This window comes from Gorilla gorilla, chromosome 17, assembly GCF_029281585.2.
Source record: "Gorilla gorilla gorilla isolate KB3781 chromosome 17, NHGRI_mGorGor1-v2.1_pri, whole genome shotgun sequence".
In the NCBI taxonomy this organism is placed as follows: Eukaryota; Metazoa; Chordata; class Mammalia; order Primates; family Hominidae; genus Gorilla; species Gorilla gorilla.
Genome location: NC_073241.2, coordinates 108,734,654 through 108,761,792, shown reverse-complemented (window position 1 = coordinate 108,761,792; position 27,139 = coordinate 108,734,654). Strand labels below are relative to the sequence as shown.

Genomic DNA, 27,139 nt, shown 5'->3' with positions numbered 1-27,139 from the left:
GGCTGCTGTCACTGAGGGCCTGACCGTGAGGCCCAGACTGATGGGCAGGGCCTGGGACGCCGCGTGAGGCTGAGCTGGGACCCAGGTCCCAGCTGAGACATCGAAGGGGCGTTTCAGGTCTGAAACACAAAGCCAGAGGCTGAACGAAGGCATCACGTGGGAACACGGTGGGGAAGCCACAGACAGGGATGAGGACACAGCCCCCATGTGCGCAGATGCCCACAGGAGTCTCTGCACCCAAGGCCACCAGCACCCCACTCCAAAGTGATTACTGCTAAGACCACGTAACTCTGCAGAACAAAAAGCCCTTCCCTTTCCAATAGAGCCCCCCTTCCCATATGAATACATGAGTGTCTCCACACAAACAGTCAGGACGGGGGACGCTGGGACCTGCCTGTCCAGCCCTCAGCTCCTCGGAAGAGAGACTCCAGCCGTTTGCCAAGTTAATGAACTTCCCGAGATACCTTAACTTTCTGTGGGACTCAAACATCTTTATGATGGGAAATGTAAAAAGAAAAGCAGGGATTAAGAGGCGGATTCTGCCACGCAGTATTCCATTTTCCGAGATTTAATACCTAAAAATCTAATTTACATAGAAAAAAATGTAAATGAGTCGCTGACCAAAACCACCTCGGGGGGTGGGGGAGGGGCACCGGGGCGGCTCCAGGGTCGCGTGGTCTCAAAACTACAATTTAAAATTCCCCCAGGATCCCTGCGGCAGTTCTCTGATGGTGTGTGGAATGCTGTGAATTTGGGGTATGACTGTATCCTTTAAAAAACATGCCATTTCAGTGAAAATGGGAATATTTAAGGTTTCACCTGGGAGGTAAACATCTATTATTTAAAACATGAAGTTCATTTTAAGAAAAGTCATTTAAATACGTCACGGCCCCACTGCATGGGCTTTCTGCCTCTGGCACAGTACAGAACCTGTCAGAATCCTATTTATAAAATTCCCTGTCACAACAACGATCTCCCTCTGCCTCAACCTTAACTAAACACAATGTACCATTCTTATTCCACTGCCGAGGTATAAGAGCTACTGAGTCTCCTACACGTTACAATGTTTGTTTTTAGCTCCTGTGCTGACCTCAGCACTTACACGGTGACATGGTGGGTAGTGGATGATTGAGGCCAAATTTATTCAACGTGGAACTCAGCTGCGTGCACCCAGGGGAGGGAGGTGTGGGGTGGACAGAGGCAGCTCACGGGTGGGAATGTCTCACCCTCCACCCCATAGTCTGAGCTGCTGCACAGAAACGGAGCCAAGGCGACCTGGAGTCAGGCTTCTCTCCAGGCAGGGCACAGAAGCAGCCGTCAGCCTGAAGGGAAATTATCCATTTAGGGCCTATGAGTAAAATCTGCATTTTTCAAATTGCCCCAAGGAAGTACACAGGGACAGAAAATCCGGCTCACAAACCGGTTTCAACCCCAATTCCCCCCATGCTGGATTAATTTAAGAGATTGCCATGCTGTGTGAACAGCGTCTAGGGTCCTGTTTTCAGCCCTGGAATCCTCATCACCCACAACAGCAGCCAGAGGTGACACTTCCAGGTGAAGGCCATGGTGCGTCTCGCAGGGCTGGGCCTGGGGCCAGGGAACCAGGCAGGAGAGCGCATCTGTCATGGGAGGACGTCCAGCCACATTCTCCACCAAAGCACAAGAAGGAAGGCATCAGAGACCCCGTGGCTCCACCCTCGGTACAGGGGCCTGAACGGGATGATACGGCAGCCACTACTGCAGAGCCAGGTGTTCCTGCAGGAACGAGGCCCACCTCACCCACAGCCCAGGCCCATGTGACCCACGGCACACCAAAGCAGATGAGTCAACAGCACAGGGTACTTGTAAAAAAAATCCAATTTGATGCTCCAGGGAGACTTTACTCAAGATACCAGGAAAAATCGAAACAAAAAGTAAAAGACATCAAAAATGGAGCCAGTAGTCGAAGGGAGCACTCCAAACCCGAGATGGGTGGAGGACCAGGACGCACCCCCCGCATCCTCCCTCTCCTTCCCCCTTTTCTCAGCCAGGCCTCACTTGCCCGAAGTGGGACAGGCTGCCGGTGTGATTTCTGTGCTTGCCAGGGCTTCGGGCTCTGGGGTCCATGGTGACATTCCAGGTGAAGCCACCAAGAGACAGCCACGCAGCGTCCACTTCCTCACCTGCTGGCTGTGTGGTGTGCAGAAGCCTGCGTGTGGGCGTGTGCACCAGAAGTATGCGTGTGCAGGCATGTGTGTGGCCACGGGGGTGCCTGTGTGTGCGGTGCCGGTGTGGTCTGCGGGGTCGGGCACGTGAGTGCCCACAGGGGTGCCTGTGTGTGCAGCGCTGGTGTGGTCTGCCAGGTTATACGTGAGCAGTGCTTCCCTGTAAACCGGCCCAGACCTGGCTTTAAGGGGCAGCTTCATCTGCTGGACGCCCTGCCCTGGCCCCTTCAGATGCGGGAAAGGGCCTGAGGGGCCTGGGGTCTCCCTCCAGAGCAGCGAGGGCTCGGGGTGGGCGGGGGAAGCTGGGGTCTCCCTCCAGAGCAGCGAGGGCTCGGGGTGGGCGGGGGAAGCTGGGGTCTCCCTCCAGAGCAGCGTGGCCTCGGGGTGGGTGGGGGAAGGACACAGCCCGACGCCACACGCCTCTTGTCCTGGTTCCCAGTGTGCAGTGCAGAGAAGGAACAGGGGAGGAACGGGGACGCCATGGCTGGAGACTCAGGCCTGAGCCAGGAGTCGGGGCAAAGCCTGGTGTTCTGTGAACACACGTATGCACACACACACGCACAGCCACACTGGGAAATGTGCACACACCCCCAGAGCGCGCGCGCACACACGCACACACACACACACACCCCACATGTGACAAGCCTCTGACCCACTGGCACCAGCTCACTGCTCTCTGGGAAGTTCTAGAAAAAAGTTTTTTTCTCATTTCAGGTTTTATTTCTACCTGTTTGGCCACAGTTGCCAGCCTCCTGACAGACCCAGAGTGCATGAGAGAGGCCTCCAGGAACCCTACAGCCAACACTCCCTCAACCCTCCAGGGAACGGATCTCGGCCTTGCAGGAGCAGGGCCAGGCCCTCCTGACCCCCAAATCCCACAAACCTGGCACCGTTGGCATCATGAGCCCTGGCAGGCAGGGACGCCAGGTACCAGGACCCACAGCAGCTTTCGCCATGTGGCACAGCCCTTCCCAGAGAGGGTGGGCGGACCAGCACCTCGGGGCTGGAGTCTCTGGGCAGCCTGGGGAAGGGGCCTTCTTGTGCCTGGAGGTGCCGGGACACCCGCCCAGGGCCGGGGGGACAGGACCAGGATCCATCGTACCTTCCCTCCCACAGATGCCGTCGGCAGGAGGATTCAAGGGAAGCGTCCATGTGCCCGGCAGGAACCGAGGCAGAGGCTGGGCAGACCTGACCCCACGGGCTTGCTGCACACTGAGGCCTGAACGGCGGAGGCTACATAGCAAGCCTGCTGAGTGGATTCTCACACCGGTGAATGCACGGGCGCCGACTGGGAAACTAGCTCCTCCCTACCCCCTGAGGGACGGCTCCAGGCCCCTTCCCATGACAGGAACAGGACAACGTGCCCATGCAGTTTCCTGCACGAGAGGCCCTGGGTGAGTAGTGGGCGCTGCCCTCACTACCATGCCTGGTAAAGGAAGCTGTCTGCAGAATCCGTGTGACTGACCGATTCGTCTTCCTAGCTCTCAGGGCGGTGTGTGTGGGGGCCCGAGGCAAGTGTGTGTGACAGTGAGTGCAGGCGTGTGTCCATACGTGTGGGTGCACAAGCTGACAATACTGAGTTCACACCACGGAGTGTCAGCTCAGTTCTGAAAATCCTTCCCGTGAACACAGTTGCTTTCCTAGTGATTTATAGATCGTGTTCAGATCCATAGATAAAACTGAATTTGTGGCTGTAAAGGAAATCTAGAGGGACTTGCGGCCCCGCACAGGGACCTTCCAGCCGCAACTGAAAAACTGCACTCAGCCACAGGCTCAGTCCTGACCGGGAAGGGCTGTTTCAACATAAGTCTCTTGGGATTTTTGGTTTTCAAAAGGGGGAAGGCGGAGCTGCAGGACTGCCAGGCTCCAGCTGAGCACGCCTCACTTGCTACAAGGGAAGCTCTGGTGTGTCCCCTTCCAAACACAGCTGCCGCTGTCCGGGTGGGAGTGGGGAGCTGTCTGGGTGGGAGTGGGGAGCAACTCGGGTTTCTTGATGCTCAGAGCTGAGCTCCGGGCTGGGGCCCCAGACCTCCCCCAGACACCGACCAGATGACCTGCAGGCTACAGCAAGGCGTGGCCCGCCGGAGCAGAAGCTCCCCAGGAGGGGCCCAGCGTGAGCATGTGGCGCCAACAACCGCACACTGCTGCCACCACCCGCCGCCGCCACTGCACGTCTGTGAACCAACATTGTATCCCCACTCCAGAGAAACAGCGCTGAGCTGCCAGGGCCTGTCTCCCGGACCCCGGCTCCAAGGTGTCTGGGCTTTCTTCCCAGGTCCCTACTTTTCTAGCCCCTTCCGCTGACTTTGGAGAAAGATCATTCAAACCGGAAGCCCAGAGAAGGTGCTGGAAGGATGTTGAGTGGGAACCCCAGAACAGGCACGCGGCAGGAGCCCCTCTTCTTGGAGACGTGGCGCCCGTGAATGGCACGTGCGCTGTCACCTGCACGAAGGCAGCAGAGGCTGCTCAGCAGGACCGACACTGCAGCGAGGGTGGACAGAGGTGGGGAGGAGAAAGGCCGCCCAGCCACACCTGTGGGCCCCTCACAGGTGCCAGTCTCCACACGTGCACGCGGGTCTCCACGTCTCTCCGGAAGAGCGGCCCCAGAGGCCGTGCTTGCCGTGGAGAGCTGGTGCCCTCCCCCACCGCCTCGGCCCGCTGCCCTCCCGGCTGCTCTCCCAACCTGTGCCATGCAGGGACCACCTTGCCCCACCAGCGCGCTTCCCACCTCGACCTGGCGGCAATAGCGCTCAGCACGAACCCCAGACTCACCAGAGCACCGACAGGGCCACGGAGCCAGGGCACTGACGTGGAGGGTGCAGGGGCCCCAACGCACCTGGAAGCGCCCAGAGAAGAGACGGCCACACTCACTTTGGCTGAAGAAGATTCTGCCCGGAAACACCACGTTTAGATTTAATTAAATCTAATCAATTAATCCACGCTGAGAAACCTCGACCTTCTATGGAGGGAGAATCATCTAGAATGCAACTCCTGAAACAGGCAAGTGGGAAACGCCGCAACCCCATGACCCCAGGGCCAGAAGCACACAGAATCCACGGCCCACGGCCACGCAGGGAGAAACGGCAACCTTCTAGAGACATCCGTGCCGCTGAGAGTCGCGTCGCCTGACACCAAGCGGCAGGAGCGCTTGTCATTTGTCAGAAGTGAGGTGGTTTCCACTCAGCACTTCTCCCGAGTCTACCCCAGCAGGGCCTGACGGGCTCAGGGCACAGCCCACCCACAGCCGGGATGCCCTGGCTGATCTCAGGGAGACACATCAAGGAGCTGGCAGGGTGGCCTGAGGACCGGCAAGCAGCCCCTGTTCATCCTGCCTCCCCCACAAGCCCTCCCAGCTCCAGAATGGCCTTGGCCCAAGCCTGCTGGTCAGTGGCTCAAACACATCAAAACCGAAATCACTGGGGAGAGAGGCCCAGGAGTGCTGCCCGCCCAGCAGCCACGTGCTGCAGCCATGTAGCCTCCAGAGCCCGACGGCTACAGCGATACCCAGTCCAGACACTCAGGGGTGAAGGGCCCGAGGAATCCTGGGGTGGAAGAGCCACCATCCAGCAGCACCCCTGCCCCTCCTTCAGGGCCCGCACCCTGCAGCGCTACAGCCCTGCACTCCCCAATCTCTCGGTGAAACCTTCTATTTCCCTAGGACATGGCCTCAGAGAGCCTCGCAGGGTGAGACCTGGTCAATCTATGTGCTCCAAGTGTGTATGATGGTGCGTCTCGGCTCCGCAGGGCCCAGGGGCCATCTGTGCTGTTCCCAGCAAAGCGCCTCTGTCCACAGACAAGGCCCGGTGTCCTCCCTGGAGGAGGAAGGTGTGGCTTGAGGAAGGTCCACGGACACGAGCCCAGCCCAGACGGGCACACGCCCATGGGTGCTCCCAGCCACCATTCCCACATCTGGCCTGGGCAGGGCCTGGGCAAGGAACAGCCACCAACGTCACAGACAAAGAAAGCAAGCAGCCGTCCCACCCAGCAGCTCCTCAGAGAAGAGGAGTGTCTCTGAAACCACGTCTCGTCCCTCTTAGAACCGGCACTGACACAGAGACCCTGCACTCCAGAGCTGGTGAGACACAGCAGGGCACAAACCTGGGAGGCTTCAGAAATGGCTGCCACCCTCAGCACTGGGCAGTGCAGCCAGTGGCCGCTCCTTCCCGGGAGAACCCAGGTCCTCGGAGAAACGGGCAGGGACCTGCCATGGCCAACACCACCCGCGGTCACTGGACACCTGCTGGGTGTGGCCCAGGGGCACCACGGTGTCTGCGGGGAAGCAGGGCCCATTGCTCAGGCAGCGAGGAAGGACCAGGCCCCACACGAGAGCTGCCAGGGCGCCGCCTCCCCACGGGGTGATCGCTGCTGCAGGTGGCCGCTTCTCATGTGGTCTCCAGGTGACGTGTCCACTCCTCCTGTCCCACCTGCACCAAATGTGGGTTTTCTGAGGCTGGGATAGAGCGTGTTCCAGTGAGCGTGCAGACCCCTCTCTACCTAGGAAAGCCTCCTGGGAGGCCCTTCTGCGCTATTAGGAGAGGTCACTAGCAACGGCCGTGCCAGAGCCCACGTGTCATCTTAAATTTTCCCAAAGCACCAAGAAGCCAAAGCTCTGAAATTACTAATATAAGATTTTGGAGGCTGAGGATCTGGGCCTGGGGACACTCACGCGCCTCGTATTTCCTGTCTCAGCTGCACACCCCGACTCCAATGGCCAGGCCTGTCAGGAGACCCAGGCCACATTTTTGCCAGTTTTTCCAGGCAGTGGAGCTGTGGAACGGGTAGTTAGAAATCAGTGTCGCAGACCTGCCAAGGCCACACGCCTTCCCCGTGCCAGTAAATCTCCACAAAATTCCACCCATTTTCTCAAATATTGTCATTACTGTTTTAAGCAGTGACTGGCTGGGCCAACCTCATTCCACATTGGTCTCCTGACACAGCGAATCTGCCCCGTGAACACCTTCCCAGCAGCACCGAGCATCTGTCCCCATCGCTCAAAACAGAGCCCGTGGGCTTTGCTTTAGGGGATAAATAAATGGTGAATCCTCGTTCATCATAAAAGCTGACACGGGGAAGGCTCGGGCTTCAACACTGCGCTGCTGAGAGTTCTTGCTCCTGGGAAAACAGACACAGCCCGACGGCAACCATGTGTGCTCTCCCAGCCGCGTGGGCTGCGGGAACAACGGCGTATGTGGAACTAGGAAATTCCCTCTGCGTTTATGCGCTTAGCAGTCCAGGGAAGTGATGGTCATTCGCCCTGAAATTGTGCTGAAAGAGGAGAGGGCTGTTGTCTAGGTTCCAAGGCAGACTCATAAAAAATTAATCCATGCCTCCTGCAGGCCTCTGGCGTTTGGCAGCAGCGGTGCCGTGGCGTGTGGTTTTGTGGTCAGACCTGCACTTTAGTTTCCACCCCATGGCGTCCTCCCTGTGCGTGGGCCTCTGCGTGGCTCCTGGGGCGGGGCCGGAGTGGCTGCTGTTTGAGGTTCTGCAATAGCACAGCTCCTGGTGGGGCCTCGGAGCTCTGATCAGATAACAATGTGTCCCAGCGACGTCCCTCCAGTTTAACAGCCCTGCCTGGCAGGGGACATGGAGAACCAGGAGCTCCTGTGTGTGGCAAACCACTTAAGAAAGCGTGGATGAGGCCCTGCGTGGAACAGTGCGTACTGTGGTAATCTGTCCACGGTATTCACAGGCTCTCAGGAACCTGCTCCTCACGGCACTGAACACTCCCCGAGCCCCTGCCAGCCGAAAGTACCACACAAAGTGAGAATTAGTCAGAACCACTGGCCCGATGCGCATTTTAACAACCGGAAAAGAAGAGCTGCCTCACGGGAGGCTCCACTCCTTGGTCTTCAGCTGTCAAGTTTCTTAATGACAGAAAAAACATCTGTTACGGATCTATGGAGGCAAAGTTGACCTACAAGCTGGGCGATGGAAGGAGAGGCCCACCAAGGCCACTGTGGGCACCAGCGGGCCCGCCCCACCTTGCGTCCTGAGCTTGGGGTATGGCCAGGAGCCCTCCCTGGGGCCAGTCTGGCCTCCCAACTCTGGGTCTTCGCCTGACCTGCCCGCCCCTCTCACCCGCGCGGCTGAGGCAGGATCCCAGACCACCCGCCCTCACCTCTTTGCGGACTCAGTTGGCCCCTCTCCTAACTGACAATATTATAAGCTGCAAACCTAAAATGCTGTTTCAGAACGGGCCGAGGCTTCTCGTTTCACATTCCAGTGACCTATTAATTATTCACATGAGCCCGGCCTCCCATGTGATGGGTGAGATGCTATCGGGCAGGTTATTTTGGTGACTTGGTAAACAGACCTGAGTTATTTGACCCCTGGGTCAGAGGTCAGGCTATATCCCACAGAGGTCCACATGCCCCCGTGGGATGGTAGGTGCCATGGAGGTGGGGGCCGAGGGCCGGGGACGTGCTGCAAAGACATCTTCTCAAGGCCCTGGGCCCTTCCCGGCCACCTCCGGGAGAGTGTAGCTGCCACGAGCAGTGGAGGACGCAGGCCAAGGACGGGGTGACTCATGTGAGGAACACATCTGGCGAGGGGGCTGCAGTCCACGGCAAAGAGGGCAGGAGGGAAGGAAGGAGGCACAACCAGAAACAGAGAGGAGGAAAGCAAGGCAGAGTGACCAGGGCGGGCGCTGCTCACGCCACTCAGCTCCTCCTCGGACGGAGCGGGGAGCCGGACTCCAGGTCTCCTCCGGGACCACGGTTCCCCCCGATGGAGAACACGCAGGTGGAGGACCAGCCTCCACCTTCACGCCCAGAAAGGCAATGAGTTGCACGAAAAGGCCTCAACGGCTGTGCCCGGGTGCTTCTCCACCCTCCCTGGCCAGAGAAGGGGAAGAACACTGCCTGTCTCACCCCAGACCATCCTGATGCCGGCTGCCTACATACTGAGGTGAGCAGGGCTGAGGGCAGAGGCTCTGTGGGGATGAGGAGGTGAGACAAGGAGAAAAGCCAGCAGCCACCCAGAGCACTCGCGAACTCCCGGTTCCAGCTTCGCTGAGAGCAGAACAGGCCCTCCAGGGTGAGGAGACTGTGTGTACAGAGAGACCCTCACCCTCAGGCAGAGCCTGCCGTCAGGGCAGAGGGTGGAGGGCAGAGGGTGGCGGCTGCCCGAGGTGCCACCATCAGGACACTCAGTGTGAGCTGGGATTTGGGGGAAAGCTGAGGCCAGAGGGAAACATCTGCCACGCATCACTTTCATGCCTCGCTGGAAATGCTGGTGAGAAGCAGACAGCAGGCGGACGCCCCCTCAGCCTCCCCTGCAACCAGCGGCCTGGCGAGGTCCCGGCATCGGCAGATCCAGACCGGCCCCCCGAGAACTGGTGGCCAAGGTGCTGGAGCAGGGGCAGGAGGGCCCGGTGACAAGGGGGCTGTGTGGGCAGGAGCTGAGGCTGGCTGGGCTGCTGGTCACTCCCTGCCTGGGCAGAAGCCTCTGGGAGGCTCTGTCTGAGTCACTTGCTCTACCAGGGCAAGGTGAGTCCTAAGCAGGCGTCTTCATCTTTGGTTTCGCAGGAGCAGTGAGGCCCACGCCAGACCCCTCTCTCCACTATCCCCCTCACACGCACAGGGGGCGGGACTGTCCTTACCCGCAGGCCCCACCCTGCAGAGGGGGCGCACCCATCACCACGGCCGAGGTCCCGCCAGACCCCGCAGGGACCACGTCCACCAGGGGCTGCCGGCCATCCTGAACCACCCAGACCCCCTCGCGGACGGCTCCAGGGCCCCGCTCTTCCAGGCTAAACCACGGCCCTGTTGCTTTGACGCTGGTGTTTTTAGCGCCATGGCAGCCGTAATGGGGGTGGCCTCAGGGTGCGGACGGTGTGATCATGGCAATGTGGCCAAAAGAATAGGGGCTGGCCTGGGGTGGTCTCTCCCCGGCGTGGGAACAATGACATCCCCACAGAGATGGCAGGCGGCACGCTCAGTGCTCACTGGAGGTGGCTGGCCTCCTTCCCTCTGAAGGAAAGGCCCTAAATGGGAGGAGCCCTGGATGCCGGCCCCCCCCTCCCGCCCCTCAGCACCCACAAGTAAGAGCGAGCACCTGTCTGGAGGAGCAAACACCCTTTCCTAACCCGGAGTCCACGCTCCGAATGCTTCCTGGAGAGAAGGTGCTGCGTTCTGCTCACGTGCTTCACTTCCCAACTGCGAAACACATGGGGATGGGGAGGACGGAGACGCCGGGCGCAGGAGGACGGGGATACCGGGCGCGGGGACACAGTGTGCCCCTGACCGCGAGAGCTGACACCCACATCCCCCGGTCCCCCGCCACCCTCCAGGGCTCAGCTGCACTGCAGGAGACAGCGGGCTTTAATTTTATGGACGAGCTTTTTGAGATGCAGCGGACAGACGATTCACAACAAAGAGAACAGCATTTCTCTAATGCAGGAAACTCCCGCGCCAGTTGTTCCCAGCGGCTGCCAGTGGCTCAGACCAGCCGCCCGCAGCGCCCACTACCCACGGCCTCGTCCTCGCGCCCCCAGGCCAGTGCGATGAGCCTCGTTTCTGAAAAGCGGGAAAGGGGCTGCGTCAAAGGATGTACTAAAATAACCCAACGGCACCCAGGGCACGTCTGCGGTTACGAGGAGCTTCCACGGCAACTGAGAGCTTTCTATTCTCGTTTGTTTTTTAATTATGCACAAATTCTATTTTTATCCAATTTGTGGTCCACCAACTGAAAGAGAAAACTAACCCCCAAAACCCCCTCTTTTTAGCTGCTTTTACCTCACACTTGCAGAAACAGAAATCCACTCTGCCACAGATACATCAGAAAACTCTTTAAATTACTAACTTCTACAAATGAGATATGCTGACAGCTCCTGACGTTTTCCGTGCAGGAGACCGTTTTCTTCCGTGTTTCAATGGAAAGGGCTCCTTCTGTGGAAACACAGAGCCAGCCTCTCCCATGTCGCTGCTGCGCACACACGGGCCACTCGATTTGGAATAATTGTTGAGGGTACATTTTAAAGATATTTTTAATTACTGTTTCAAGTTTCCTGAGTCCTCCAGAACACCTCGATCCTCTCAGTGGCATCTGTATTGATAGATTTCTGCACCCTCAGCCCAAGACACCCAGACGGTAGAACCAGAGACGGGATTCCAGAAGATTCCAGAAGATGCAGGGAGAGTACCCAAGCACTGAGCCGTGTCCGCAGAGACGGGCGGCACCAGGCACCAGCGCTACTCACAGGCGGGTGAAAATACATCCATTAAAACCCAGGGCCGCCTGTAGTCCCAGCTACTTGGGAGGCTGAGGCAGGAGAATCACTTGAACCCAGGAGACAGAGGTTGCAGTGAGCTGAGATCACACCACTGCACTCCAGCCCGGGTGAGAGCGAGACTCCGTCTCAAAAAAAAAAAACAAAAAAACAAAAAACCAAAAAGCAAAACAAACAGAAACCTCAGAGCTCTCTCCACACTCATGGTCCTGCTTTACCCTCCAAATAACAGCCTCGATTCCTACACCCGCCCCTCATCCGGACACAGTGAAAAGGGCGACGGTCAGTGCCCCTCACCGATATAATTTACAGCAAATAGGGTGGACTGGGCCATTATTTCTCTATTGCTTTATTTCCACTCCTCCTTTCACAGCCTCGTTTGTTGTCCTATCTAATATCCTTCCCACTGAGCAATAACAAGCTTTCGGTCAGTAAAAACCGAGGCAGGGATGGGGAGGTGCAGGCCTGCAGTGACGGAGCGTGGCGCAGCGCTGTCTGACCTTTCCCACCTGGGAGGGTGGAGACTTTAAATGTCAAACGGGCCACTGTGCGCTCAGGTGTCTCCCGCATTTCCTTGCTTCAAGCACTGACGAGGTAGGTACTAATTGGCATCAAGCACACAGGCCACAAACATCACGTTAACATCATCTGCAAGTGCTGGCGAAAACGCCTCACCCCAGCGCCCTGCCCGCTAATTCCCTGCCGCCGGCTGCTGCGTTGGCAAACAGCCATTTGTCCCTGCGGCCACCTTCTCTCCACTATTTATCTAAATGGAAGAAAATAAAAATACGAGGCACTCTGCTGAACACCCCTTCCGGCTTGCATCATTCCCTAAATAACGGGGCTGGGGCACCCGGTTTTTTGCTGTTGGGGTGTGCTCGGAAAACACCCTCTGTGCTGCCGCGTAGCCTGGAGCCCTAGGGCTGTACACACTTGCTGCTCTGTGGCTGCCAAAGCAGCAGATCTAGGGCCTGGGGCCTATAGCTGACGAGGTAACAGGTGGAACGAAGAAAATGCCAACACCCACGGCTACCCGGGATCCACATCAACACCTGGGGTGCAGAGGGAGCATGGCTCTGTGCAGACGCTGCCCGTCCCTGGCGCGGTCATTACACCCCTCCCTCGACAACCTAACTCCACGTGGCTTTCCCGCAAGGTGTGAGGAAGGTGAGGAAGCCACACCACAGCCCGGGGGAGTCAGGCCCACCCCAGCAGGGACGCGGCTGCAGGGTTGCTCAGGGAGTCAGGCCCACTCCGGCAGGGACGCGGCTGCAGGGTTGCCAGGTCCAGGCCTACCCCGGCAGGGATGTGGCTGCCAGGCCCAGGCCCACTCTGGAAGCCACTCCTCCTCTCCTCGGGGAGCACCTTGAGCCCTGGTGCCCCCCAGCACCCAAGCCCAGAGTATGGGATCCTGCAAGCCTGGGTGGGCCACAGAACCTGCATTTCTGAGGGCCCCCACCAGGTGAGGCTGGTGCTGCTGGTGAGAACTCCTGCCTCCAAGTTCAGAGGCTTTAGAGAGGGGAGAATCAACCCCCAAAACATCCACACCACAGGCAGCATCCATGGACACGAGAGCTGCTTCGGGCAAATCTGAAAACAACGAGAGAGGGCCTGCACGTGTGGAAGCAGGAGGAGCTGTGGCATGCTCCCATTCCAGCCCAGAGGTGGTGAGCAGCCGCCCGGGACTAACCACGACAGAGCATTCAGCTGGCCTGGCTGGGAGAGTCTAAGCACAGTTAGCTGTGGCTCCAAAGTTACTTTTTGACCAAAAAAGCACCAAGTGACGTGCGAGTCTGGCCGCAGTGCCTACCTGCACGATGGGGTGTCCTCCGGCCGACGCCTTCACGGCCCCCCGGCTGCCCTCCGTCTCGTAGTGGGCTCGGTGGTGGGACTTGGGCTGCACCTCAATCCGAAGCTCATACGGGCCTGAGTGGGACGGCAGCTGCCAGTCCAGGGCGGGCAGGGTCGGGCTGGAAGGGAACAGAGCAGAGGAGGCGTTCAGCACCACACAGACCTCGCCCGGGCCACACGTGCCCGTGCTCACCCGTCGCCATCTTGGGTGGACACTTCATCGGCGAGTGCATGTCCTGACATGGAGATGGACAAGCCTGTGTCAACGCAATGCTTACTCATCGTGACCTGTGGCCACGGCCCGGCCAGTTCTCTAAGATGGAAACATTTTCCAAGCACAACCTTACCACGCTTCTCTTCCTTCATGACAGGCTCCTATCAGTTACTTAACCCTCCAGTAAGACAGGGTTTAGAACTCATTGAAAATCTGTTTTAAAATCTAAGAGGTACGAGCTGTGGCCTAAGAACCAGGAAGCTCAAACCTCTCCTCACTATGAACCAGCTGTATGGCTGCCATGAGACAGGTGACTGACTGGGCCCTTTATAAAATGGTGGGTTTGGAAGTTGTGGTGTGCGCAGCGCCGCCAGCCCCCAAATTCCATGATTGCTGCAAGACAAACAGAAGGCCCAGACTGAGGGCCAGGAGGAGGGACACAGCGTCCATGGAGGGTGGTGGGAGCAAACGCAGCAGGGCGGGGTACGACGGTGAGGGCTTTGGGAGGCTGTTCGGTTACTTTGCACAGAGGGACACGAGCTGCATGACCTGGCGGGTGACAGGTGCTGGGGCTGTCCTCAGAGCCTACAGCCCAGCTGGGGGCCCCACGGCCCCTGTCTTTTCAGGAGATGAATGTTTGGTGTGAAAGGCTAAGGTGAGGTCCTGCCCGTGCCCTCGGCGTGAGTGTCTTCCCAACTGTGTTCTGTAGGAGGCCCAGGCGGACTGTCTCAACACTCCTGGGAGCCACACGGTGCACCCAAGGGGTTCTCGCATCTAGGGGGTGGCCTGCCCCGGTGCACCACCATCCACGCAGGCACCACCTTCCACCCTGTGCAAGAGGCCGGCGCCTCTGCCATCAGAGTCCGTTTCTGGGAGGGCCAAGGCTCTGTGGCCGCTGCAGCCCCGGCCCAGCCTCCTCTCCCACTCAGTCTGTCTCCCCAGCACTGCCTACTGCAGGGGCCAAGGCAGGCGGAGGATGCGGTGGGACCCTCCCTGGACCAGCACTGCTCATCAGATCAGGTGCAAGACCCTGTGTGGGCAGAGGCAGCCCAGGGCCCAACGGCTGTCCTCACCGCTATGTGGGCAGAGACCCAGGGCCCGCCGACTGTCCTCACCACCATGTGGGCAGAGATCCAGGGCCCGCCGACCGTCCTCACCTCCGTGTGGGCAGAGACCCAGGGCCCGCCGACTGTCCTCACCTCCGTGTGGGCAGAGACCCAGGGCCCGCCGACCGTCCTCACCTCCGTGTGGGCAGAGACCCAGGGCCCGCCGACCATCCTCACCGCTATGTGGGCAGAGACCCAGGGCCCGCTGACTGTCCTCACCACACAGGCTCACCCCGAGCACCGTGGGCCGGGGCTCCTGAGGTCACCCTCCACACAGGGCCTGTGACTCCCCCATCTTCAGAACCAGCCCCTCTGGCCAGGACTCAATTATTGCCTAGAGCTGCTGACCATCATTCTACGTCAGTTTTAAGTACAAGCCCCAGAGACATGGGACATGCGGGGCAGCTTCTCGAGAAGGGCAGGTTCCGTGCGACACAGTCGCAGAGCCGGGGCATCTGCAAGTTAAAGGAAACTGCCTCCCGAGCCCCCGAAGGCCCCCACACCTCAGGACACACTGTAAACCCAAAGTGACTTAAAAACAAAACAAGGGCCGGGCATGGTGGCTCACGCCTGTAACCCCAGCACTCAGGGAGGCCGAGGCGGGTGGATCACAAGGTCAGGAGATTGAGACCATCCTGGCCAACATGGTGAAACCCTGTCTCTACTAAAAATACAAAAATTAGCTGGGCCTGGTGGCGGGGGCCTGTAGTCCCAGCTACTTGGGAGGCTGAGGGAGGAGAATGGCGTGAACCAAAGAGGAGGAGGTTGCAGTGAGCCGAGATTGCGCCACAGCACTCCAGCCTGGGCCACAGAGTGAGACTCCATCTAAAAAAAACAACAAACAACAACAACAAAAACAAGGCCAGTCGCAGTGGCTCATGCCTGTAATCCCAAAACTTTGGGAGGCCAAGGGGAACAGATCACTTGAGCTCAGGAGTTCGAGACCAGCCTGGGCAACATGGCGAGACCCCATCTCTACAAAACAAAAAATAAAAACATGAGCAGGATGTGGTGGTGCACATCTGTGATCCCAGCCACACAGGAGGCTGAGTGGGGAGGATCCCAGCCACACAGGAGGCTGAGCGGGGAGGATCCCAGCCACACAGGAGGCTGAGCGGGGAGGATCGCCTGAGCCGGGGGAGGTTGAGATGGCAGTGAGCCAAGATCGCATGTGCTTCAGCCTGGGCGACAGGGCAAGACTCTGTCTCAAAACAAACAAACTAAAAACAATGGGCAGAATAAAAGACTCGTGTAAAGAGGAAAAAGCCCAGGAGGCAGCTTGAATGGAATCAACTACATAATTTTTAAAAATACAAACACCTAAAATGTTCCTTAATAAGACTACATATTTTGTGACATTTGAAGCTTCATAGTAATTTGAAAACTCAGAAATGGATTTATCCAAAGATGCACCTGGCAGGCTCACCACCCACCTCCGCTCTATGGGGTTTTGGGCCCTGCGGGTGCCCACTGGACCCCAACTCAGCCACGACAGCTTCCCTGACAGAGGAATCTCCAAGACACAGCTTCATGGGCTGTACTGTCAGAGCTGTTTCCCACGTGAGGTGATCAGCATGGACACCCAGTATCAGCTAACGCTGCCAGGCAGAAGGAAAGGCGGCTGGACCCAGGGCTCCACACAGGAAGGACAAGAGCCTCCAGAGAAAGACTTCTCTGCACAGAGCTCGGGGCCAGCTGTGAGTTTCTGGGGAAGGGAGAGGGGGCAGCTGCAGGGCTGGGCAATGAAGGGCCCCTCTGCAGTGGCCACACCTGCTCCTGGACAGGCAGGCACCAAACAAAGTCGCAGATGATGCGAGGCGGTGCCCGTCTCAGGCACCCTGCACCTATCTTTTGCTATGAATTGAAGAAGAAACAAATGAAAAACAAAATTCACGGCCGGGCGTGGTGGCTCATGCCTGTAATCCCAGCACTTTGGGAGGCCGAGGCAGACAGATCACCTGAGGTCAGGAAATCAAGACCATCCTGGCCAACATGGTGAAACCCCGTCTCCACTAAAAATACAAAAATTAGCTGGGCATGGTGGCGAGTGCCTGTAATCCTAGCCACTTGGGAGGGTGAAGCAGGAGAATTGCTTGAACCTGGGAGGCGGAGGCTGCAGTGAGCCGAAATTGCACCACTGCAATCCAGCCTGGGCAACAGAGTGAGACTCCATCTCAAAACAAACAAACCAAAAACAAAATTCACAGTGAAAAAAACTGGGCTCACCGGATTCCCAGGAAAGTTAAGAGACAGAGAAGAGACAGCGAGAGAGAGGAGAGAGGAGGAAAGAAGAAAAGAAAAGCCGCCTCCCCCCACCGCTGGTCTGGTTAAACGCAGACACATTTCCTAAAGATAAGGCAGTCTAAACCACTCTGCAGCTGACTATTACATAAGAATAAGTTTGTGTAAACGCAGCCACGTGTCACTTTATGACAGGGACACATTCTGAAAAACGCATCCTTAGGCCATTTTGTCACCGTGGGAACTGGTGTGAACCGACTCGGTGTGGCCAGTGCACACCCTAGCCACATGGCGTGGCCCACGGCTCCCCAGTACACGTCTGCACGGCGTGTGGCTGCACTGAACACCGTGGGTGACTGCCCCACAGCGGTCACGGTTTGTGAATCTAAACACATTTAAACACGGAAAAGATGCAGTAAAACTATGATCTCACGAGAACCCTCATAGGTGAAGTCCGCCGTTGACCCGCCGCCGCGGTGCAGGACTGCATTTGGCTCTGGAATCATTTGCAGATTTAGTGACACAGTGTGTGCACGGCTTACAGCAAGAATGGTTTACAAAATAAATATCATAATCCAGACAATTAAGATGATTGGTTTTGGTTAGAAATTTTCAGCATGAATTTGGCAGCTCTACAAATCTGTGTCTCTGGTTCAGACAAAAGAGCCCAAATGAGCGGGAAAGGAGCCTGCACTGCTGCGGAGACTGGACCGCTGCTGCCCGCTCTCCACCCCACTCCACTCCGCATGCTTCCTTCTGGGGGGCGATGCCTGGGGCAGCCTCGGGCAGGCGTGCTTCAGTCGGGGGTCTCTGACCAGCCCATCCCCCAGAATGGCAACTCGCTTGCTGAAGCCCTGAGCTCAGGACTGAGAATAATTCCAACAACTTCAAACTCATCTTCAACCTAAGTCAATTTTTTAAAAAAGTGACACTCAACACAACCGAAAAAAAAAAAAAAAAAAACTCGGGTGAAATTTGCATCCAACATCCACCTGGTCTGGATGGTGACCGACGAACGTCCACCCGGTCTGGACGGTGACCGACGCCCACAGAGCCAAAGGGTGTTTTTCTCTGTTTCTCTCTCTCTCCCCTTTTTTTTTTTTTTTTTGAGACGGAGTCCCGCTCTGTGGCCCAGGCTGGAGTGCAGTGGAGCCATCTCGGCTCACTGCAGCCTCCGCCTCCCAGGTTCAAGTAATGCTCCTGCCTCAGCCTCCAGAGTAGCTGGGAGTACAGGTGCCCACCACCACACCGGCTAATTTTTTGTATTTTTAGTAGAGACACAGTTTCACCATGTTGGCCAGGCTGGTCTTGAACTCCTGACCTCAGGTGATCCGCCTGCTTCAGCCTCCCAAAGTGCTGGGATTACAGGCGTGAGCCACTGTGCCCAGCCCACTGGGTGTATTTCTATAAACATTTTTACAAAATCATACATCTTAAGAAAATGAGATACATAATTTGGTACTTTGTCTTTTCTTTCTCTCTCTTTATTTCTTAGAACAAGGTCTCGCTCTGCTGCCTAGGCTAGAGGGTGTGATCACAGCTCACTGCATTCTCCAACTCCTGGGCTCAAGGGATCCTCCCACCTCAGCCTCCCAAAGTGCTGGGGTTACAGCCACGTATCACCATACCTGGCCTTTTTATAAAAGAAAGATCACATTTTGAGCATTTTAGCTTATTCAGAAACAATTTAATCACAGCATCCCATTTATCACAAGGACCATCCATCCTCACTGAACTGCTGGGCTGTGGGCCGTTCCCCTCCTCTGTTGTTGTAAACGCTGGCAACGCAAACATCCACACAACCAACTCCCAGACCACATCTCCGGTCATGCCCTGAGTGCAGAACCATGGGTCAGAGGCGTGAGCATCGTGAGGCTCCCTGGAGGCGCCACAAAGGCCGCTGCCAATGGGTCCGGCTCACCCACTAGGGTCCGGGGTGTGCTTGGTCTTTGCCAATGTGATGTATCAAGGCAGTTTTCTGGCCTGCTGTTTGCATCTTTACACGATAGTTAAAAACACCAGTGCAAGACTGAAAACAACACATTATATACAAATAATAAAAACAAACACTTCTAAACCAGCAGCGGTAAAACTTCTACAACATCCCCTTGATTTATTTCCTGTTTCTCACTAAAGACACCACAGGGCCTGGCTGACCTTCCAGCCTGCCCACCGGCCCCAGGCCAGCCCCTGCACCGCACAGAGGCCAGCCGTCCAGGCCCCCCAACCCACCGCACAGAGGCCAGCTGTCCACGCCCCCCGACCCACTGCACAGAGGCCAGTCATCCAGCGCCCGCCCCCACTGCACAGAGGCCAGTCATCCAGCCTCCCCCACTACACAGAGGCCAGCCGTCCAGCACCCCCCGCCACCCACTGCACAGAGGCCAGCTGTCCAGCCCTGCCACCACACAGAGGCCAGCTGTCTAGCTGCCCCCCTCCCCGACTCACTGCACAGAGGCCAGCCATCTAGCTTCCCCCACCCCACAGAGGCCAGCCGTCCAGCGCCCCCCACACCCACCCCACAGAGGCCAGCCAACCAGCTCCCCCCGACCCCTGCACAGAGGGCAGCTGTCCAGCCCCCTCACTGCACAAAGACCAGCCGTCCAGCACCCCCCCACCCACTGCACAGAGGCCAGCCGTCCAGCACCCCCCCAACCCCACCCATTGCACAGAGGCCAGCCGTCCAGCCCCCACCACACAGAGGCCAGCCGTCCAGCTCCCCCCACCCGCTGCACAGAGGCCAGCCGTCCAGCTTCCCCCGACCCACCGCACAGACGCCAGCCGTCCAACTCCCTCCCACGCACTGCACAGAGGCCAGCCGTACAGCCCCCACTGCCACACAGAGGCCAGCCGTCCAGGCCCCCCGACCCACTGCACAGAGGCCAGCCATCTAGCTTCCCCCACCCCACAGAGGGCAGCTGTCCAGCCCCCTCACTGCACAAAGACCAGCCGTCCAGCACCCCCCCAACCCCACCCACTGCACAGAGGCCAGCCATCCAGCACCCACACCACACAGAGGCCAGCCGTCCAGCACCCACCACACAGAGGCCAGCTGTCCAGCTCTGCCCCACCCGCTGCACAGAGGCCAGCCGTCCAGCTTCCCCCGACCCACCGCACAGACGCCAGCCGTCCAACTCCCTCCCACGCACCGCACAGAGGCCAGCCATCCAGCTCCCCCTCACCCACTGCACAGAGGCCAGCCGTACAGCCCCCACTGCCACACAGAGGCCAGCCGTCCAGCCCCAACCCCACCCACCACACCAAGGCCAGCTGTCCAGGGAGGTTCACTGTTGCACATGCTGGCAAATTGGGCAAATACTGGTCCCCCTTCCCTGGATCTATTCCACACAGGCCATAAAGTAAAACCTTGTGATTTCACAGACAATGGGACGTGGGTCTTGAAAACTTTACGTGAAGGACAACGTCACGGCATGGCACACAGACACCGGACACGTGGTACACGAAGGCCTGCAGCCCCGGGCCCCCCTGCCAAGACGCATTTAGCCTAAGAACCCAGGACATGCTCCCTCCTCAATGGCCACAGCCGCACCCAGAGCCCAGCTCATGTGGCCACAGCTTCTGCTGTGGCTGCTGCAGACATGGAGCCCCCACTGTTCCCAACCCATGCCGGCAGGCTTCAAGCCGAGGACCTGTTTATCCTGAGCTCCTGCAGAGCTTCCCTGATGAGTCTGGAGAGTTAAGAAGGTACTAGGCAAAATGCAAGGCGCTCCCGGCAGGATCCTCCTCCTGGGGCCTGGGGCCAGGGCATGGTGGCTGCCATGGGGCAGCCCTGGGGGCCGGGTGGGGCATTGCCTTCCCCCAGCTTCCCGCGAATCTGCAATGGCTGCAGAATCAAGTTTAAAAATGCTTCTCACTGAGTCAGATGCAACCTCCACACCCGCAGCAATACCCAGAGAGGCTGCAGCTGAGTCACAGGGGGGTCCGGGCTTCCCGCCCCGGCAACACTCCCCAGGACTGCTGTGTTTGCCGCCCCTCTGGGGGTCCGGGGACGGTGCTCCCATGGAGGGTTCAGGTGGACACCAGGGGGCCCAGAGCTGCCAAGTGTGAGCCCACAGGTCAAATGGAAACACCTGCCAGGCCCTGCGAGTCCCGACACGGGTCCCACAGCAGTGTGGCTCGTGGCTCAGGTCCTGCTGTCCTCACGCTGCGGTGGAAGCGGCATGGGACGTGGCATGGAGGACAGTGGCCCCCGTGGCCTGGGGAGCCGGCCACACAGTCCTTTCCACGGGAGGAGCCGTTCATGCCCCTGAACCTGTGTCTCCCTCGCCTGGGAAGGGCGTGAGGGATTTTTTTCAGCCGAAAGCTGGCGACAGAGATGCCATCTGCGCTGGGACAGAGGGGGAGGAAAAAAAAAAAAAGATATATCCTGAAATGATCACTGTCTGATTCTAAATCGCAGGATTATGGAATTCTTTTTTCTGAGACAGGGTCTCGCTCTGTCGCCCAGGCTAGAGTGCAGTGGCCTCACAGGATCCTCCCACCTCAGCCTCCCGAGCAGCTGGGACCACAGGCACACCATCACACCTGGCTAATTTTTATATTTTGTGTAGAGATGGGGTCTCTCCATGTTGCCCAGGGCTGTCTCAAACTCCTGGGCTCCAGTGATCCTGGCGCCTCGGCCTCCCAAAGCGCTGGGATTCCAGGCGTGAGCTGCCACGCTGGCGCAGGACTCATTTATCGTGGTTTATCTGTATTTAAAAGTCTTCTACAGTGAACGGTGTTTGTTATTTGTACAACCAAAAAAATGAGAAACTTTGCTCTCAGGTCTTGTGTCTCAGCCTCTGCCCAGCTCCTCCCCCGCCCACCTGGTGAATGGGCTTCAGTTTCCAAAGAGCTGAGCCTGAGGCCCTGCCATGTCCCTCTCCCTTAGAAAGGCCACGTCCCCAGCATCTGAAAACACTCTCCTCATGAGTCGCCCCCACTCCGCCGGTGAACGATGAGAATCCCAGAATCGCGCCCTCGGCAGCAGAAGCCCAGAGCAGAGGCAGTTCCTTTGTTTAAGTGGTTTGGGTAAAATCCTTTAATTCTGATTTTCCGAGGGTTAAAGCCTGTACGTGCTCATTGCTTAGGTGAAAACCGTGAAGGCTGCTCATGACTCCTGCAGTTTCAAGACAGACGAAGCGACAGACTCTGAACTCGGCAGGGCCACACCCGCCCACAGGACTCCACAGGAGCAGCTTAAGGAAGGCGAGGGTTTCAGGGTCCTCTCGCAGCCTCTCCTCAGCCGGCAGCCACGAGACTCATAGCCATTTGGCTGTGTGAGAGTTTTTCCCTTAATTAAAAGAGAAAGAGAGTGAGAGAGAAAGACAGATGGAGAGAGAGACAGAGACAGAGAGACAAACAGAGAGACAGAGACAGAGACAGAGATGGAGAGACAGAGACGGAGAGACAGACACAGACAGGCAGAGACAGAGAGAGAACAGAGTGACAGAGAGAGAGATGAAGAGACAGAGACGGAGAGACAGACACAGAGAGGCAGAGACAGAGAGAGACAGAGTGACAGAGAGAGAGATGAAGAGACAGAGATGGAGAGACAGAGAGAGAAACAGAGACGGAGAGAGACAGAGATGGAGAGAGATGGAGACAGAGAGAGACAGACACAGAGACAGACACAGAGAGACAGAGACAGACACAGAGACAGAGACAGAGAGACAGAGACAGAGAGACAGACACAGATAGGCAGAGACAGAGAGAGACACAGAGAGACAGAGCAACAGAGAGAGAAATGGAGAAACAGAGATGGAGAAAGAGACAGAGATGGAGAGACAGAGAAAGACAGAGAAACAGAGACAGAGACAGACACAGACAGAGACGGAGAGACACAGAGACAGACACAGAGAAACACAGAGAGACAGAGACAGACGGGGACAGAGACAGAGATGGAGAGACAGAGAGACAGACAGAGAGACAGAGAGACAGAGACAGAGAGAGACAGATGGAGAGACAGAGACGGAGAGAGACAGAGACAGAGAGAGAGAGACGGAGACAGAGACGGAGAGAGAGACAGAGATGGAGAGAGACAGACAGAGATGGAGAGAGAGAGACAGAGACGGAGAGAGAGAGAGAGACGATCAGTGCATTTCTCCGACGTGAGGCAGCCTCTGGGTCTTCTGGGCTTGTGTGTCTGGAGCTGCCCCAAGACCACACAGTGGCCAGCGGTCAGAGGCCCCTCGGAGGCCAGCTTTGCCCCCTGACCTGTGCCGGCAGAACTCGGCCCTGAGAAAGTTTTGCCCGCCCAGGAGAGGTCGGCCTTCCTGGAGGGCAGCCCAGAGCCCGGCCTGAAGAGGCCAGGTGGGCCCGCACACGCCGCGTTTCTCGGTGATAGTGCGGCGGCATCTGTGCGTCACCCCCGACACGATTCCCGACCCCTGGCTGGGCCTGGCCGCTGGACGCAGCCTTCACCCTCCCACAGCCTGCCCCAGGGATGACCCCACAGACCACGTGGTTTTCTTCCACGACCCAAGACAAGGCCTTTCACAAAATCCTGCCCAGCAGGCCGGGGAGTGGAGGGAGGGCTCGGCGGCCCGGGCAACCTTAGGATTTCAAGAGTCGGAGGGGGGCCTGGGACCACTGCTGTCCCACCCTGGGGGGTCACCCAGAGGCCCCGGGCTCCTGTCCAATGGGCTGGCTCCCGTGCACCCCTCCCTGAAGCCAAGGCCGCCTGACTCTGAGGCTGCGGGCAGAACCTCCTCTCCACGTGGGACCCAAGCTCTGTGCCCATGGGAGGGAAGGCGGCCCAGAGGAGGGCATGGGCCTCACAAGCCGGCAGGAAAGATGGAATCGGTGGACCAGAAGCAGGTGACTGGGGCCAGGGTGGGACCAGAAAGACAGGAACACCCAGCCTGGCCCTCCTGCCCGCCGGGTGAGGCTCAGGATGCAGGGGCAGCCCCTGCAGCCATCTGTGCCTTGGCCTCTTGTCCCAGGCAGTCCCAGGTCCAGCCCCTTCCACCAGGACAGCGGTGCAGGCACCAGCGGCCCATGGCCTACCCACAGTTCCCAGGACCGACGCAGCCACGGGCAATGACCCTGGGGCAGGATCTGCTGTCCCCATCTGTCCTCCCCAAGGCTGGGCAAGTGGATCCCGGGTCCGCATGGGAGGGAGCCCAGGACGCCGCCTTTGGGAAGAAGGTGGACAGCCGGGTGCATGGGCAGCCTCCGTCCCCAGACAGGGAGTGCCACGGCTGCGGCCCTGCCAGCCAGGTAAGCCCAGCCCAGGAACTCAAACCAAAGTCAAAGCCACAGACTGGGAGCACGCGGGATCTGGGCTATGAGGCCAGAGTGCAAAGGTTTTGTTTTAAAGGACACATTTGGGGCTTTCATAACAACTGCTGGCGTCCCGCGGCTCCACCACACGGGATTGGAATACGACCAGGACACAGACCCTTCCCTGTTCTTTGGAAAAATCGAAGTCATCCCCTCTGTACGCGCCCCAACCCTCCCAGGTCCACCCCTGTATCTCGTGAGCCTCACAACAGCTTTGGACACAGGCCCTGCCATCCCAGGCCCAGCAGCCCCCCACACTGTCCCCACCCCTCTATCTGCCCTGCCCTGCCCCGGATGGGTGAGAAGCTGAGCTCAAGACCCTGAACCCCCGCCCCCGAGGCAGCCCCCAGCCCGTGCCCGGAGCCGACAGCTCCCTGTGGGCCTCCTCCCAAATGTTAACGTGTGGGCCAGAGCACACTTTCTACAAAGCCCCTGATGTCAGCCTTTCTCCCTCCCAGAAAAACTACACAGATGGGAGAAAGCACCTTCCATGGCTCCGAAACATTCCTTGCAGCTCAAGGGTGGGAGAGGGTGCCTGGGAAGCAAAAGGAGCCCATTGGGAACCCAAGCTCAGTGGGAACCCGGCCTCCCTGTGGGATCTCAGCGCCCCTGGGCAGTGGGAACGGGGCCTCGCTGCGGGATCCCAGCGCCCCAGGCAGCAGGCCCCATGCCGTACACCCTCCCTCTCCCTCACTCCCCTGCCCTCCGGGACAGTAGCTGCTGGAGTCGGGGGCCGTTGCATCTTCTCATGGCTGGAGAGCAACAGTGTGGTCCGGAGGGCGGGGAAGTGCGCCAGGCCCCCGCCACCCCCGTCACCCACTCATCCCCAAGTTCACACCAGGGACAGGTTCCAGTCACTGCACACGCGGACTCTTCTCGGACCCCAAACACCTTCTCAGATGTCTCCAGGGTCAGGGCCCATCTGTCATTACTCAGAGGAAGTTTTGGCAGTGGGAGGCCTCAGACTGCACTTGCCATGGATGGCTTATAAAACAAAAACCAAAACCAGAAATGTCATATTGCACAAGTTAATGTGGGGTGGGGCACAGATCAGTCATGGAACTGATTCCGTTTCTAGTGGTGCCAAGACGGCCCGGCTCAGCTCTCAGAGTTCACTCAATCTTCTCAGCTTGGACCTACGGGAAACACGGGGTTTCACAAGAACTGACCGCATTCTGGATGTTCACTGAATAGCAGCCTAGGTGATTCACGGGTAATACTTGGAGCTACAACAAATACGGCGGTTTCTCAAATCACCTAAAGGGATCTTTCAAAATAAGGATGTGTTACTCTCCAAAGACTCCTGTCCTGAATGTTGCCAAAACAAAGGATGCTCAGACTCTGATGCCTGGAGCTACAGAGCATCCTTGGCCCTCGGGGTCGGAGGAGACCCAGCACCAAGATGTGCCCAAGCTTCCAGCTTCGTGCTCAGCTGTGATGTCGCCACGGGGACAGGACACAGCCCGTGGTGGTGGCACTGCCAAGAGCTGCTGCTTCAGCCCAGTAAACACAGAGTCGCTTCACAGCCCTCTCCTGGTCTCTGTGCCTGCAACGCAGCTTGTGGACAGGGACTCCGTCTCGCAGCTGACTCCTGGAGGCCGCTGGGTCACGTGGACCTCAGAGCCCAAAGTGCTCCAATACCTGCCCCGCACCTGTCCAGAACCGAAACCTGGAGGCTTGACAGCTTCTTACCAGAAGTTTCCACGTGTCTCCATTTCCTCATCCACAAAAAGAGGCTGATCCCTGCTCTCCACCTCCACAGGCCCGACACTGCGCTCCCAGACCCCTGGGGTGGCCCTTGCCCGGCACCGCCCCTTGCAGCCAGGGCTCCAGGCGAAAGCAGACGTCATCCAGGCACTACTGCCCCACGGACGGCCCGGTCTCTGGAAACACACTTGACCTGTCTGCCCATGGGAGGAGGACGGGCATTTCCTCGCGATTCCAGGTCTGTGCCACATGTCATCTTGGTGTCAGGGAACCCTCGAGTTCTGGGAACAGCGGCCTGTGCAGAGGGAGAGGAGCTGGGGTGCCCCACAAGCCTCAGAACTGCCGTGATGGGGGTCAGAGGGGACAAAGGCACAATACTGATTTTGCACACCAACATCAGAACACGTTCCTGACACACATCACGGCTTCCAGCGTAGAAGTGTGTGTGGGCTCCATGTTTCCAGTGAGAAAACACTCCTCCCATAAACTAGAACCTCTGGCCCTGAGGAGCAGAATCAAGCTGCAGGTGGGTTCGGGGGTTCCTGGTATATGACTCCACGCGGGGCAAAGCAAACGTCTAGGTGGCCCTGCTGGAGGGGCCACCCTCTTCCCCTCTGCAGCAACATCGCCTGGAAAAGCGTCTTCCTCTTTCTCTCTGCAGCGATGTCACCTGGAAACGCATCCGCCTCTTCCCCTCTGCAGCGACGTCACCTGGAAACGCGTTCCCCTCTTGCCCTCTGCAACGACATCGCCTGGAAACGTGTCCTCCTCTTCCTCTCTGCAGCAACGTCACCTGGAAACACGTCCTCCTCTTCCTCTCTGCAGCCATGCTGCCTGGAAACGCATCCCCCTCTTCCCCTCTGCAGCGACGTCTCCCGGAAACGCATCCCCCTCTTCCTGTCTGTAGCGATGTCACCTGGAAACGCATCCCCCTCTTCCTCTTTGCAGTGACCTCGCCTGGAAACGCGTCCCCCTCTTCCTCTCTGCAGCAACCTCACCTGGAAAGGCGTCCCCCTCATCCCCTCTGCAGCGACCTCGCCTGGAAACGCGACCCCCCTTCCTCTCTGCAGCAACCTCGCCTGGAAACATGTCCGCCTCTTCCCCCTCTGCAGCGACGTCTCCTGGAAACGTGTCCCCCTCTTCCTCTCTGCAGCGACCTCGCCTGGAAACACGTCCCCCTCTTCCCCTCTGCAGCAACATCGCCTGGAAACGTGTCCCCCTCTTCCCCTCTGCAGCAACATCGCCTGGAAACGCGTTCCCCTCTTGCCCTCTGCAACGACATCGCCTGGAAACACGTCCTCCT

The 27,139-nt window shown here is 58.2% G+C and overlaps 1 protein-coding gene across 4 annotated transcripts in view; it reads right to left on the bottom strand.

The window, feature by feature from the left end:
* The window catches only part of NFATC1 (nuclear factor of activated T cells 1), a 134,008-nt gene that overhangs the window by 82,570 nt on the left and 24,299 nt on the right, over positions 1-27,139 (bottom strand). For all 4 annotated transcript variants that reach the window (XM_055368668.2, XM_055368670.2, XM_055368669.2 and 1 more), the window contains exon 3: positions 13,244-13,403. In XM_055368668.2, the coding sequence (XP_055224643.1) occupies positions 13,244-13,403 (160 nt within the window). The remainder of the gene's footprint in view (positions 1-13,243; positions 13,404-27,139) is intronic.